Consider the following 16,701-nt stretch of genomic DNA (forward strand, 5'->3'; position numbering starts at 1 on the left):
GATATAGAGGAGATGTCAGGGGTAAGTTTTTTTTACTCGGAGAGTGGTGAGTGCATGGAATGGGCTGCCGGCAACGGTGGTGGAGGCGGATACGATAGGGTTTTTTAAGAGACTGTTAGATAGGTACATGGAGCTGAGAAAAATAGCGGGCTATGGGTAAACCTAGTAATTTCTAGGGTAGGGACATGTTCGGCACAGCTTTGTGGGCCGAAGGGCCTGAATTGTGCTGTAGGTTTTCTATATTCTATGCTTCTATCTGATTTTCTCTACTTCCCAATTCTGAAATGAGTGTCTGACCTGACACATTAACTCTGCTCCCCTCTGCACAGACGCTGCCTGACCTACTGATTGTTTCCAGAAATTTCTGTTTTTAATTCTGGTTTCCAGCACCCAGTTTTCTCTACTAGAATTCCCCTCCTACCTCCCACCCACTCCCAGCCATCCCCACTCCAACCCACCCAGTCATCTTCCCCACCCCACTCTCACTCCTTCCACCCTTGATCCTTCGTCCCCTCGAGCCCATGTCCCTTCAGCCCCTCCTCCATCATTCCCTCAACCCTCAACCCCTCCACTCTCACCCCCTCATGCCCTCCACCCTTGTCCCCTCCAACATCATCCTCTCCACACTTGCCCTCTTGCTCCCTCCACCCTCGTCCCCTTGTCCCTTCATCCCCTCTGCCCTCGTCCCCACCACCTTCAACCCCTCATCGCCTCGACCCCTCCACCCTCGTTCCCTCCGCCGCTCGTTCCCTCCACCCACTTGGTCGACCCTCGCCCCTCACACTCTGCACCCTGCTCTCACACTGACAGCCTCCGGCATAGATCGCAGCCCTGTCCACGTCAGCACCCCTTGAAACGAGGCCTGTTTGTCAGTGGCCACACCGCGGTGGGAGTTCCCAGCCATCACCGACGCTCTCAGTGCTCACCATTATGATGCCAGCCTGTGCTGCAGCAAACTGAGTCAGCACCCACTCATACATGTTTGGTGCCCACAACGCCAGCCGGTCCCCCTTCTCCAGTCCAATGGCGAGTAGTCCTGCAGCCAACTGGTCAACCTGCAAAGACAAACTGATCGGCTCAGAACTGGAGCAGCAGGTCAATCAACTCACCCAGCCCTGCCCACTGAGCTCCAGCCCACAGCCGGCGGACCCTAGTGGTCAGCTTCTTTCTCTATGTACCCACCGCACCCTGAAATGGCTCACCAGAGACACACAGAATGAAACCAGGGCTGAAGTGGTTAAATTAAGGGGCAGTTTGTATTGAGTGGGATTGTAATCCACTCAGTTTAGAAGATTGAGGTGTAATTTAGTTGAAGAGCTTGGAGTAGGAGGGTTGTAGGAACCTGGAGCTTGGTCTGTCCCACATACCTGCAGGGGCTACGAATGCTGACACAGCTCCAGAACCAAGATTGGAAAGGGTATCAATGGTTGATAAGCAGGGTAAATGGAGTTAAAATCTCTGCCAGTTTAACTGAATGTCAAAGGACTGAACGACCAACCGTTCTTCAGATGTTCCTATAACATTGCCTTTGGGAGGCAACTACCTGTTAGATCCATAGTTTGCGAGGGGGATGGGAACCAGAGGAGTAGGTCAGAGGAAGAAGGGGATGGGGAAAGTCAGATCTGACAGGTAGAGAGGCTTTGAGGAAGGAGAAGCAGAGTACTACAAAAGTAGTAAGGTGGATGGGCTAAAGTGCATTTACTTAAATGCGAGAAGCATCAGGAATAAGGGAGATGAACTGAGGGCTTGGATAAGTACATGGGACTACGATATTGTGGCTATCACAGAGACATGGCTGACATCAGGGCAGGAATGGATATTGAATATTCCTGGTTTTCAGTGTTTTAATAGGGATAAGGAGGGGAGGAGAAGAGGAGGAGGGGTGGCGACACTGGTCAGGGACACTTACAGCTGCAGAAAGGGTGGATAATGTAGAAGGATCCTCTCTAGGGTCAATATGGGTGGAGGTTAGGAACAAGAAAGAGGCAGTTACCCTCCTGGGAGTATTCTATAGGCCCCCCGGTAGCAGTAGGGATACTGAGGAGCAGATTGGGAGGCAGATTTTGGAAAGATGTGAAAATAATAGGGTTATTATCGTGGGAGACTTCAACTTCCCAAATATTGATCGGCACCTGCTTAGTGCCAAAGGTTTAGACAGGGCAGAGTTTGTAAGTGTGTCCAGGACGGATTCCGGTCACAGTATGTTGACAGGCCGACTAGAGGGAATGCCATATTAGATCCAGTTTTAGGTAATGAACCGGGACAGGTGACAGATCTATCGGTGGGTGAGCATTTGGGGGACAGTGACCATTGCTCCATGACCTTTAGAATTGTCATGGACAGGGATAGGAGCAAAGAGGACGGGAAGATATTTAATTGGGGAAAGGCGAATTATGAGGCTATAAGGTGAGAACTTGGGAGTGTAAATTGGGATGACATTTTTGAAGGGAAATGTACTATGGAGATGTGGTCGATGTTCAGGGATCTCTTGCAGGATGTTAGGGATAAATTTGTCCTGGTGAGGCAGAGAAGGAATGGCAGGGTGAAGGAACCGTGGGTGACGAGAGAGGTGGAACAACTAGTTAGGAAGAAGAGGGCAGCATACATAAGGTGTAAGCAGCAAGGATCAGACAGGGCTCATGAGGAATATAGAGTAGCAAGGGAGGAATTTAAGAAAGGGCTAAGGAGAGCAAGAAGGCTTTGGTGAGTAGGGTTAAGGAGGATCCCAAGGATCTTTACTCGTACGTGAAGAGCAGAAGGATGGTGAGAGTAAAGGTAGGTCTGATTAAAGACAAAGGTGGGAAGCTGTGCCTGGAAGCTGTGGAAGTGGGTGAGGTTCTCAATGAATACTTCTCTTCAGTATTCACCAAGGAGAAGGGTCTTGATGATGCTGAGGACAGTGTTGGTAAGGGTGATGCTCTAGAGCATGTAGCTATCAAGAGAGAGGATGTGTTGGAGCTGTTAGAAAATATTAGGACAGATAAGTCCACGGGGCCTGACAGAATATTCACCAGGCTGCTCTGTGAGGCTAGGAAGGAGATTGCTGAACTGTTGGCTAGGATCTTTGAGTCCTTGTCGTCCACAGGGATGGTACCAGAGGATTGGAGGTGGCGAATGTTTTCCCCTTATTCAAAAAAGGTAGTAGGGATAGTCCAGGGAATTACAGACCAGTGAGCCTTACATCTGTGGTGGGTAAGCTGTTAGAAAGGATTCTAAGAGATAGGATCTATGAGCATTTAGAGAATCATGGACTGATTAGGGACAGCCAGCATGGCTTTGTGAAGTGAAGATCTTGCCTCACTAGCTTGATAGGGTTCTTTGAGGAGGTGACCAGGAAGATTGGTGAGGGTAGTGTGGTAGATGGGGTCTACATGGATTTTCGTAAGGCGTTTGACAAGGTTCCACATGGTAGGTTTCTTCAGAAGGTCAGAGGCCAAGTGATCCATGGAGGCTTGGCTTTGTGGATTCAGAATTGGCTTGCCTGTAGAAAGCAGAGGGTTGTGGTGGAAGGAGTGCATTTGGATTGGAGGGCTGTGACTAGTGGTGTCCCACAGGGATTGGCTCTGGGGCCTCTACTTTTTGTGATATTTATTAATGACTTAGATGAGGGGGTGGAAGGGTGGGTTCGCAAGTTTGCAGATGACACAAAGATTGGTGGTGTTGTGGATAGTGTGGAGGGCTGTCGAAGCTTACAGAGGGATATTGATAGGATGCAGACCTGGGCTGACAAGTGGCAGATGGAGTTCAATCCAGAGAAGTGTGAGGTCATACACTTTGGAAGGACAAACTCCAAGGCGGAGTACAAGGTAAATGGCAGGATTCTGGGGAGTGTGGAGGAGCAGAGGGATCTGGGGGGTTCATATCCACAGATCACTGAAAGTTGCCTCACAGGTGGATAAGGTAGTTAAGAAAGCTTATGGGATGTTAGCTTTCATAAGTTGTGGGATCGAGTTTAAGATCCACGAAGTAATGATGCAGCTTTACAAAACTCTGGTTAGGCCACACTCAGAGTACTGTGTCCAGTTCTGGTCGCCTCAGTATAGGAAGGATGTGGAGGCGTTGGAGAGGGTGCAGAGGAGATTTACCAGGATGCTGCCTGGATTAGAGAGTATGGATTATGAGGAGAGACTAAAGGAGCTAGGGCTTTACTCATTGGAGAGAAGGAGGATGAGGGGAGACATGATAGAGGTGTACAAAATATTAAGAGGAATAGATAGAGTGGACAGCCAGCGCCTCCTTCCCAGGGCACCAATTCTCAATACAAGAGGACGTGGCTTTAAGGTAATGGGGGGGGAAGTTCAAGGGAGATGTCAGAGGGAGGTTTTTCACCCAGAGGGTGGTTGGTGCATGGAATGGGCTGCCTGGGGTGGTGGTGGAGGCTGATACATTGGTCAAGTTCAAGAGATTGTTAGATAAGCATATGAAGGAATTTAAGATAGAGGGATATGTGGGAGGAAGGGGTTAGATAGTCTTCGGAGTGGTTTGAAGGTCGGCACAACATGGTGGGCTGAAGGGCCTGTATTGTGCTGTATTGGTCTATGGTTCTATGGAATGTATGCATTTGAACCAGTGAAAACGCTACAGAGTGCTGTATGAACAGTGCTAACCAGTCTCAACAGCAGCACATCACAGTGAATCTTTACAACCCTGTGCAGAGAGCATAGATGGCAATGGACAATTAAGCAACTAAGAGGAGGAGGAGGTTATTATAACCACTACAACCCACAGGGGCCAGTTACAGCCTCAGGTTTGTCCAGACCGCGGGTGACCTCCCTTTCACAAAATCACAAAAGGGAAGCTCTGCCTGATCACGTGTGTCATTACCACATGTATAACAAGTGGACTTCCCAACAGCTGCTGTCAGACTGAATGATCAACAGCTCCCACCCTCTTCTCCCATTTCCTCCTTTCGTGAATACTGGCATCACAGGCAGGCATGTTAGTGTAGTGGTTAGTGTAACGTTATTACAGCGCCAGCGACCTGGGTTCAATTCCCTCCACTGTCTGTAAGGAGTTTGTACGTTCTCCCCGTGTCTGCGTGGGTTTCCTCTGGGTGCTCCGGTTTCCACCCACATTCCAAAGCCATACAGGTTAGGAAGTTGTGGACATGCTATGTTGGTGCCGGAAGTGTGGCGACACTTGTGGGCTGCCCCCAGAACACTCTACGCAATAGATGCATTTCACTGTGTGTTTTGATGTACATGTGACTAATAAAGAAATCTTACTTTATCTCATAACTTTGCTACCTTTCAATCCATTGAAAGTCTTCCAGAATATGGGGAATTCTGGAACACTTACAATTCCTACAGCTTCACCTTTAAGAACCCTGGGATGTAGGATCATCAGTGCCAGAGGATCACTCTCATTTAGAAAAGGATATTGGTGAAATATTGTAAAAAAATAAGTTTTCACTGTCGCTTGGTGCACACTATGTCTGGTACATTTATTGTCTCTTTAGTGGTGAAGACCAAAGCAAAATATTAGTCTAATGTCTCAGCCATTTTCTGATTCCCCATCATAATTGCCTGTGTCTCTCTCCAAAGACCCACATTTATGTTTCTCATTCTCTGACCTTTTATTTAGTTGTAGAATCTCTAACCAAAGTGTAAGTTCACTCTCACATTCTCTTTTTCCCACATTACAAATTCTTGGTCACCCTTTACTGCTTCCTTAAACACTCACAAACTGCAGGCTTCTTATTCTTTATGGTGAACGTACAAGTCTTTTCTTTCAGTCCAATCTACTCCGTAAGCCTTATAATTACCCGTGGGCGTTTTTATAGTTCAGTGTTGGGGGAACTGAAGTGGATCTGAAGGAGACAGAAAGGAGCTCAGGAGGGTCAAGTTACCTGAAACTGGAGAATTCAGTGTTCACACCATCAGTGTAGACTACCCACGTGGAATATGTTCTTCTTCCAGCTTGTGTTTGGGTTCAATTGAATATTATTTCCCAATCTACTCAGCCTATGCGTCTTTTGAAATGGATTATCGTTTCTGATTTAGTTGTGCCAACCTGGGGTTCAATATAAAAGTCTATCAGGTTGCAATGACTTTTATCTCACTGTCTTGGTGAAGCAGCCAGCATAATCAAAGACCCCACCCACCCGGGTCATTCTCTCTTCTCCCCTCTTCCATCGGGTAGAAGATACAGGAGCCTGAGGGCATGTACCACCAGAATTAAGGACAACTTCTACCCCACTGTGATAATACTATTGAACGGTTCCCTTATACAATGAGATGGACTATGACCTCACGATCTACCTTGTTGCGACCTTGCACCTTATTGCACTGCACTTTCTCTGTAGCTGTGACACCTTACTCTGTACTGTTATTGTTTTTACCTGTACTACATCAATACAATCTGTACTAACTCAATGTAACTGCACTGTGTAATGAATTGACCTGTACCATCGGTATGCAAGACAAGTTTTCCATTGTACCTCAGTACAAGTGACAATAATAAGCGAATACCAATATCTGGAGGGCTTCTTATTGTGAGATTATTACATAACCCTGTCTCATTTCACAAGGGAGAAAGAGGAGGCTATGTTAGACCTTGTGGGCACACTGCTCACAGAACTCATCCTCCAGACAACTTTCACCCGTTTGACTTCCCAGCATATGTGAATGTTGAATTCCCTCCCCATCCACCACACCCATCCCCCAACCACCATTAGTGCAGTATCTCTGCTACAAGCTGCTCTTATTCCTCATCTTGATTAACATTGTAACTGAAGAAACTTGCTGAACTTTTCTTTCTCTATACTTAACTTGTGGTCCAACTATACTTCTGTAAATTTCCAGGATTTCGTAAGCTTTCCCACTGCTGGCTGGTTTCAGAGCTTGAACACAATTTCAGCTGGTGGCGGTCTGACAGATCCACCTCTGGTGAGTAGAGGAAGGGAAACTCAGTCTAATGGGACTGGAACCACGGCCCTTCCACCATTTACAAGCCACAAGTCAGGCGTGTGACGGAATACTCTCCATTTGGCTGGATAAGTGCAGCAACAACTCTCGGGAAGCTCGAGAGTATCCAGGACCAAAGAGCCCAATCTGACACCTAAACATTGACTCCCACCACCACCAGTGCTCTGGTCAACGTGTGTCATCCACCGAGAGTACTGCAGGTACTGGTCCAGGCTTTATCGGCAGCCCCTCTCAACACTCAAACTCCACCGCAGAGAACGACAAGGACAGCGCATAGAGCCACTGCCTCGCAGCACTGGAGACCTCCAAGGCAATGAGAGATGGGCAGTAAATGTTGGTCTTGCTGGCATTGTCCAAGTGCCAAAAACAAATAGCAAGAACAGAAATAAGCACTCTGACCAATCCTGACCATCCACCAATGGATGAAGTAAGGCCAACCGTCCCAGACTGATGGATTGGGTGAGGTGGCCAGTTCTGACACTGGGGAGACTTTCATTCACTGAGAACAGCAAGTAGAATTTTTGACCAAGGCAAAACAGGATGCAAAAACTCAGCTGAAAACACTGACTCTGGTGTCCATACTAGCCTGTGGTGTAGAATGAGCTGCCAGAGGAAGTGGTTGAGGCAGACACCTTAAGGACATTTAAAAGACAGTTGGACAGGTACATAGATAGAGAAGGTTTAGAGGGATATGGGCCAAATGCAGGCAAGTGGGACTAGCTTGGATAGACATCTCGGTCAGCATGGACCAGTTGGGCCGAAGGGCCTGCTTCCGAGTCTGTGACTCTGAAGTACTGTTGGGATTTTCCCCATCCCGGGGTAAAAGTGGGAGAGGAGCAATGTAAGTAAGTGGCATTTCTCCAGCTGTTATCCCTTCCTTTCACTGCTCAGTGCACGTTTCTCTGATGTGGAAAGTCATTAAGATCAAACAATGGACTGGGCAGACAGCCCAGTCTCAGAGTGCTGATTCACTGCTGTTATCACTGGTCAGAGAGTTAAGCAACCACTGTGTAATAATAAACAAACCTTAGCAATCAGTCTGAACGGTCACAGTCCATGGTTGGGAAGGTGCTGTTACTTTTCTAGAGAAATAAGCAAACAAGAGGTCCCAGAATTGTCCTGAGACCACCTGTTATCACACTGTGGGCAGTCAGAAACCGTGGTCCCCACACTGTGCCATCAGACCGTGGGCAGTCAGTAACCATGGTAACCACACTGTGCCATCAGACCGTGGGCAGTCAGTAACCATGGTAACCACACTGTGCCATCAGACCGTGGGCAGTCTGTAACCATGGTAACCACACTGTGCCATCAGACCGTGGGCGGTCAGTAACCATGGTAACCACACTGTGTCATCAGACTGTGGGCAGTCTGTAACCATGGTAACCACACTGTGCCATCACACTGTGGGTGTGGTGGATATTTACTTTCCAGGCCCAAAAGATTTATTGCTAACCTTAGCTTTTTAGCACGGCAGCAGAAACTGTCCAAGGTTCAAGATTTTTGTTGTTGAATAAGTTAAACTTCTAACTTGTACACTTTGCTCCCCCTTTTGACTTAATCAAGAGAAATGAGAGGGTCCATGTTGGTCTAGTTAAACACTCCACCCACCTAGCCTGATAAATGTCGTTGAGAAACATCACATACCGATGATGCCAACGAGTAGGAAAACAGTCCAACTGTTGGAAGGCAGTCAGGATTGGGAGGAGTGACAGAGAGAAGACACAGAATCCATTCCTCAGCCTCGGCTTCTGTGAGGGACGACTTGTTCATCTGCAAGCCATTGGGATGTTTGGAAGAATTGTACTTGTGTTTTGGAACTCCTTTGTAAGTTATAAACCCCCATCAAGATTTACTCCTCACAATTAAACGTGCTTCACTTAAAAATAAACTGTGTTTAATCTGCTTTGTGAGCTGCAAGTATCTCCTCCTTGATAGGGACGGGGTACCCACCGCTCGAGATAGTGATTATTGACAGCTCGACCCCTTCAGGAAGAGACTAAAGTAGGAAGTAAATTATCCTTGAAGTACAGGTGATACAGTATAATCTCCCAAAAGTGAGAGTACATGTAGACACTTATACCAGATAGGACTCAAAGTCTTGCCTTAAGTTCAGCGCTCTCGAACAGGAACACCCCCCTGGGCAGTCAGTAACCGGAGCCCCCACACTGTGTCATCAGAACTCTCCAATTAAAGACTTCTCCTGAGTTCACCATTGGACTTCTGTTACTACCTCATGTTTTGGGCCCCTGGTTTAGTCCCCACCCACAAGATGAAACATCTCTACGTCTACTCTATCAAACCTGTGCCTAGTTTTGAAAGCCTCTCAATAGCACACAGTTTTTCCAGAGGAAAGTGACTCACAGGGACTTACAACATAGAAACAGGCCCTTCAGCCCACTGAGTGTAGCTATTAATCACTGAGTTACACTAATTCTCTATTAATCCCATTTTTTTATTCTCACTGACTCCCCCCCATTTCTGCCATTCGTCTCCATACTAGGGGCAATTTACAGCAGCCAATTAACTCACCAACCGGCATGCGATCGGGGTGTGGGAGTAAACCAGAGCAACTAGAAAAGGGGCCATATGATTATCCTCAACACTGGTGCCCCGCAAGGCTGCGTCCTCAGCCCTCTGCTCTGCTCCCTATACACCCACGACCGCATGGCCAGATTCTGCTCGAACTCCACCTACAAGTTTGCAGATGATACCATCGCAGCGGGCTGAATTTCAAATAATGATGAGTCAGAGTAAAGGAAGGAGATAGAGTGCTTAGTGACATGGTTTCAGGACAACAACCTTTCCCATAATGTCAGCAAAACAAAAGAGCTGGTCATTGATTTTAGAAAAGGGGGCGGTGTACATGCTCCTGTTTACATCAGTGGTGTTAAGGTCGAGAAGGTTGAGAGCTACAAGTTCCTGGGAGTGAACATCATTAATAGCCTGCCCTGGTCCAACCATGTAGACACCACGGCCAAGAAAGCTCACCAGTGCCTCTACTTCCTAAGGAGGCTAAAGAAATTTGGCATGTCTCTGTTGACACTCACCAATTTTTACATGTGCACCATACAGAGCATCGTATCCAGATGCATCACGGCTTGGTATGGCAACTGCTCTGCCCGGGACCGCAAGAAACTGCAGAGTTGTGGATTCAGCTCAGCACATCACGGAAACCAGCATCCCCACCGTGGACTCTGTCTACACTTCTCGCTGCCTCAGTAAAGCAGCCAACATAATCAAAGACCCCTCCCACCCCAGATATTCTCTCTTCTCCCCCCTCCCATCAGGCAGAAGATACAAAAGCCTGAAAGTTTGTAGCACCAGGCTCAAGGACAGCTTCTATCCCGCTGCTATAAGACTATTGAATGGAACTCTTGTATGATAAAATGGACTTTTGACCTCACAATCTCCCTCGTTATGGCCTTGAAACTTATTGTTTGCCTGCAGTATACTTTCTCTGTAACTGTAACACTTCATTCTGCATTCTGTTATTGTTTTCCCTTGTACAACCTCGATGCACTGATGTGATGAAATGATCTGTATGGATGGCATGCAAAACAAAGTTTTTCACTGCACCTCGGTACATGTGATAATGATAAGATCTCTTTATTAGTCACATGTACATCGAAATACACAGTGAAATGCACCTTCTGTGTAGAGTGTTCTGAGGGGCAGCCCGCAAGTGTCGCCACGCTTCCAGCGCCAACATAGCATGCCCACAACTTCCTAACCTGTACATCTTTGGAATGTGGGAGGAAACCCACGCAGACACGGGGAGAACGTACAAACTCCTTACAGACAGCGGCCGGAATTGAAACTGGGTCGCTGGCACTGTAATAGTGTTACACTAAACCAATTTACCAGTACAAACACTGGACCTGGTGTTGGGAAATGAGCTTTGCCAGATGACTGACCTTTTTGTGGGAGGACATTTAGGAAACAATGATTACAACACCTTAAGTTTTAAGGTAGCTATGAATAAGGATAAGTATGGACCTTGTGGGAGAGTATTAAATTGGGGCAGGGAAAATTACGAGACTATTAGGCAGGAATGAGGGAGAGTTAATTGGGAACAGGTGTTTCTGGGCAAGTCCACATCTGACATGTGGAGGGTGTTTAAAGACCAACTGCACAGAGTACAGGACAGGGATGTTCCAGTAAGGATGGCAGGGGAAGGGAACCTTGGATGTTGAGAGAGGTGGCGAATTTAGTCATGAAGAAAAACAAAACTAGAAAAGAACTCAAGAAAGGAATTAAGAGAGCCAGGAGGAACCCTGAAAAGTCCATGGAGAGTGGGATTAAAGAGAATCCCAAGGCATTCTATACATACATCCCGAGCAAGAGGATAACTAGGGAGAAGGTAGGACCACTGAAGGATAAAGGAGGGAACATGTGCTTGGAGGTGGAGGATGTGGGCGAGGTCCTAAATGAGTACTTTCTGTCGGTATTTATTAAGGAGGAGGGTGAACCCTTGCAAGGCGTCAGGCCCTGACGGTGTACCTGGCAGGGTACTGAAAACCTGTGCTGACCAACTGGCTGGAGTGTTCAAGGACATCTTCAGCCTCTCACTGCTACAGTTGGAGGTTCCCACCTGCTTCAAAAAAGCATCAATCATATCGGTGCCCAAGAGCCGGGTGAGCTTTCTCAGCAACTATCATCGGGTAGCATGCATATCTACAGCGATGAAGTGCTTTGAGAGGTTGGTCATGGCTAGAATTAACTCCTGCCTAAGCAAGGACATGGACCCGCTGCAATTTGTTGACTGCCACAACAGGTCTACAGCGGCCACAATCTCACTGGCTCTCCACTCTGCTTTGGAGCACCTAGACAGCAGCAAGACATACATCAGGCAGCTGTTTATCGATTACAGCTCGGCGTTCAACACCATCATCCCCTCAGTACTGATCAACAAGCTTCAAAACCCGGGCTTCTGTACCTCCCTCTGCAAATGGATCCTCGACTTCCTCATCGGGAGACCACAGTCAGTGCAGATCGGTAGTAACATCTCCTCCTCGCTGACAATCAACACAGGTGCACCTCAAGGATGCGGGCTTAGCCCACTGCTCTACTCTCTCTACACATGACTGTGTGGCTAGGCACAGCTGAAACACCATCTATAAATTCGCCGATGACACCACTGTTGTTGGCAGAATCTCAGATGGCGATGAGGAGGAGTACAGGAGTGAGATAGATTGGCTGGTTGAGTGGTGTCACAACAACAACCTCACACTCAACGTCAACAAGACCAAGGAATTGATTGTGGACTTCAGGAAGGGGAAGTCGGGAGAACACACACCAGTCCTCACTGAGGGGTCAGCAGTGGAAAGGGTGAGCAGCTTCAAGTTCCTGGGCGTCAACATCTCAGAGGATCCATCCTGGGACCAACACATTGATGCAATCGCAAAGACACACCAGCGGCTCTGCTTCATTAGGAGTTTGAGGAGAATTGGTACGTCACCAAAGACTCTTGAAAATTTCTGTAGATGTACGGTGGTGAGCTTTCTGACTGGTTGCATCACCGTCTAGTATGGAGGCTCCAATGCGATGGAAAGAGGCTTCAGAGGGTTGTAGATTCAGCCAGCTCCATCACGGGCACAACCCTCCCCGCCATCGAGGACATGAAGACCCACACTCAGTGTTTCAGGAACAGCTCTTCCCCTCCGCCATCAGATTTCTGAATGGTCCATGAGCACTACCTCGTAATTCTATTTTTGCACTATTTATTTATTTTTGTAACTTGTAGTAATTTTTATGTCCTGCACTGTACTGCTGCCGCAAAACAACACATTTCACCTCATCTGTCAGTGATAATAAACCTGATTCTGATTCTGGAAAGTGAGGTCAGTGTGGAGCGTTCTAATGTGCTCGGGCATTTTGAGATAAAGAAAGAAGTGGTGTTGGGTCTCTTGAAGAACATTAAGGTAGATAAGTTCCCAGGGCTTGATGGGATATACCCCAGGGTATTGAGAGAGGCAGGAGATGAGATTGCTGGGGCCTTGACCAAGACTGTTTCTCAGAGGACTGGCAAGAAGTTCATATTGTTCCATCGTTGAAGAAAGGAAATGGGGATAATCCTGGAAACTCTAGACCAGTGAGTGTCACGTCAGTGGTAGGGAAGCTATTGGAGAGGGTTCTTAGGGATAGGATTTATGAGCATTTGGAAAACCATGGCCTAATTAGGGACAGTCAGCATGGCTTTGTGGGGGGGGGGGGGGCAAGTCATGTCTTACTAACTTGATTGAGTTTTTTGAGGAGGTGATGAAGGTGATTGATGAGGGTAGAGCTGTGCATGTTGCCTACATGGGTTTTAGTAAGGCGTTTGACAGGGTCCTTCATGGTATGAGAAGATACCTGGTTAAGTGGTATAAGAAGCTGCACAGACTAGTGGACTCTGCCCAATACATCACAGGCACATCCCTCCCCACCATCTGGGCCATGCCATCTTCTCGCAGCTACCATCGGGCAGGAGGTACAGAAACCTGAAGTCCCACACCACTAGGTTCAAGAACAGCTACTTCCCTTCAACTGTTTGGTCCTTGAACCAACCTGCACAACCCTAATCACTACCTCAGTACAGCAACACTGTCATCACTTTGACCACCTTGCACTACAATGGACTTTTTTTGACCTAATTGTGTTCTTTCTTGTAAAAATTGTCTATAATTTATGCTTAATTTATGTTTTCCTTGCAAATGTTGTGTATCTGATGATGTAAGTAAGTTTTTCATTACACCTGAATCTGAACTCAACTTGGACTTTGTTCTCCATGTACAATCTAACAAAGATTCAGCGTAAACTTCAAATATCTAGAGCATTGGTGAGATCACATCTGGAGAGCTGGGAACAATTTTGGTTTCCTTATTTAAGCAAGTGTATTAACGTGTTGGAAGTTCAGAGACGATTTAGTAGACTGATACCAGCAAAAGGTGGGTTGTTTTATGAGGAAAAGTTGGACATGCTGTTGTTCAATGGAGTTCAGGAGTGGGAGGGAATTATTAAAACATAGATCTTGAAGGACCTTGACAAAGTGGAAGCGGAGAGGATGTTTCCTCTTATACAAGCATCTAGGAGTAGAGGTCACTGTTTAAAAAGAAGGGGTTGCCCAGTTAAGTCAGAGATGAGGCAATTTTTTTTCTTTCAGAGGGTCCTTAATCTTTGGAACTTTCTTCCTCTGGGGGTGCTGGAAGTAGTGGTCCTTAGGGCAGAGTTAGACAGATTCTTTATAAACAAGAGGCTGAAACATTACTGGTTGTGGGCAGGAATGCAGGTTCCAATCAGATCAGTCAGGACCTGTATGAATGGTAGAGAAAGCTCGGGGTGGGGGGGGTGGTGGTGGTGACTGACCCACCATTGCTCCTACGTTTGAAAGTTTAGTCAGATGTTTTACTTCTCCATTCTGTGCCTCTGCAAGTGGACGCTCACTGAGTAGTTCTCTTTAATTTCAAAAATAGACCTTATTCATGATTTTAAAATGTACAAAGGAAGAAACAGCGCCAAAAACAAAACCCTCATATTCATGGTCGTTGCATTCAGTGTTGTAAAATTTAAAGGAAAACACAAACAAACACAGCATCACTGCCACTAATGTGGCCTCCTGAGGTGATGCCCCTTTCATTGTTCAAGGGGCTTCCCCACCCGACTCAGCCCCTCCGTGAGCGGTAGCGGAAGGAGCCCAGACTGCGGTCCTTCCCCACAGAGCCTGTGCGTTGGCTGCACCGAGCTTCAGTGCATCCCTCAGCACGGACTCCTGCAGCCGGGACTGTGCCAGTCGACAGCGTTCCCTTACGGACATCTCACTGTGCTGGGGGACCAACAGGTTTCGGGCAGACCAGAGGACGTCCTTCACCAAGTTGATGACTTTCCAGCAGCACTTGATGTCTGACTCCGTGTGTGTCCCCAGGAACAGCCCGGAGATCAGAGAGTCCTCTGTCACACAGCTGCTGGGAATGAACCAGGACATCTGTTTCCACACCCTCTGAGCAAATCCACAGTCTGCAAAGAGGTGGGAGACCGACTCCTCCCCACCGCAGCCGTCCCGAGAACAGCGTACATTGGGGGTGATGTGTCGTCTGTAGAGGAAAGCTCTGACTGTGAGGGCACCTTTCACCATCAGCCAAGCTAAGTCTTGGTGCCTATTGGTCAGATCTGGCGATGAGACATTCTGCCAGATGGTTCGGACCATTTGCTCTGGGAACAAACCCACAGAATCCATAGTGTCCCTGTCCCGCAGGGTCTGCAGGACATTCCGCACTGACCACTGCCTGATGGCCTTGTGGCCAAAGGTGTTTACTTGGAGAACTCTTCCACAAAGGGCAGGTAGTGCCACAATGTCCAGCTGACTGGGGCATTGGGTGGTAGAGGGGCCGGGCCCATCCTCCGCAACACCAGGGACAGGTAGAACCTCAGCATGTAGCGACACTTGGTGCCCACGTACTTGGGGTCCACACACTGACTGGTACAGCCACACACAAAGGTGGTCATCAGGATGAGGGCAACGTTGGGTATACTTTCCCCTCATTCTCAGGGGACTTGTGCAGCGTGACCCATCGGACTCGCTCCATCTTGGACCCCAGATAAACTGGAAGACGTCCCGGTTGATTACCGAGACAGAGGAGCGAGCATCAGGCTACACCTGTGCCAGGTACAGCAGCCCTGAAAGCACATCGCACCTGATGTCCAATTTCTTCCCAGTTATTGACAGAGAACGTCATTTCCACAAACCCAATTTTTGTTTGACCTTCCCAATCCGCTCCAGCCAATTCCTGTTACACCCCTCAGCCCCTCCGAACCAGACCCCCAGCACCTTCAGATAGTCAGACCTGACGGTGAAGGGGACATTGGATCGGTCGGGCCGATTACCGAAGGGCATGGCCTCGCTCTTCCTGCGGTTGACTCTGGCCCCCAATGCCAACTGAAACTGGTCGCAGATGCTGATCAATCTGTGAACTGACCATGGGTCCGAGCAGAAGACGGCGACATCGTCCATGTACAGGGAGGTTTTGCCTTGTGTGCCCCCACTGCCTGGCAATGTCACCATTCTTGTGCTCTTGTCCTTCCTGATGGATTCGGCAAAGGGTTCTATACAGCACACGAACAAGACGGGAGAGAGGGCAGCCCTGCCTGACTCCAGACTTGATGGGGAAGCTGTCTGTTTCCCACGCATTGATTTGGATTGCGCTACAGATGTCTGTGTAGAGCAGTTGGATCCAGTCCCTGATTCCCTCCCCAAAGCCCATTTTGGAGAGCACATCCAGCATGTACATGTGAGATACCCTGTTGAAGGCCTTCTCCTAGTCCAAGCTGACCAGGTAGGTGTCCACCCCTCTGTCCTGCGCGTAGGTGACGGTATCCCTGAGCAGCGCAAGGCTGTCAAAGATCTTCCTGCCAGGTACAGCACAGGTTTGGTCCGGGTGGATCACCTGTCCCAGAGCAGACATTGACCCTTTTGGCAAAGTCCTTGGACAGGATCTTATAGTCCAGATTCAACAGTGAGATGGGTCTCCAATTCCTGATTTCCTCCCTTTCCCCCTTCTGCTTGTAGATGAGGGTAATGTTGCCCTTCCTCATGGATTCTGACATGCTGCCAGACAGGAGCATAGCGTTGTACACTTCCAGCAGGTCCGGGCCCATCCAGTCCCACAGACCCGAGTACAACTCCGCTGGTAACCCATCGCTTCTGGGAGTTTTATTTGTGCCAAGGGAATGGATGGAGCCAGTCAGCTCCCCCAGGACAATGGCTGATATAGAATATACAGAAAATAGAGGCTGCACA

At 48.0% G+C, this 16,701-nt stretch overlaps 1 protein-coding gene across 1 annotated transcript in view; it reads right to left on the reverse strand.

Annotated features, from left to right (window-relative positions):
• Positions 1-16,701, reverse strand: part of acsf2 (acyl-CoA synthetase family member 2) — a 174,991-nt gene that overhangs the window by 116,087 nt on the left and 42,203 nt on the right. Inside the window, exon 3 of the mRNA XM_052033283.1 lies at positions 927-1,055. Coding sequence (XP_051889243.1) covers positions 927-1,055 — 129 coding nt within the window. The remainder of the gene's footprint in view (positions 1-926; positions 1,056-16,701) is intronic.

This window comes from Pristis pectinata, chromosome 18 (assembly GCF_009764475.1).
Source record: "Pristis pectinata isolate sPriPec2 chromosome 18, sPriPec2.1.pri, whole genome shotgun sequence".
Taxonomy (NCBI): domain Eukaryota; kingdom Metazoa; phylum Chordata; class Chondrichthyes; order Rhinopristiformes; family Pristidae; genus Pristis; species Pristis pectinata.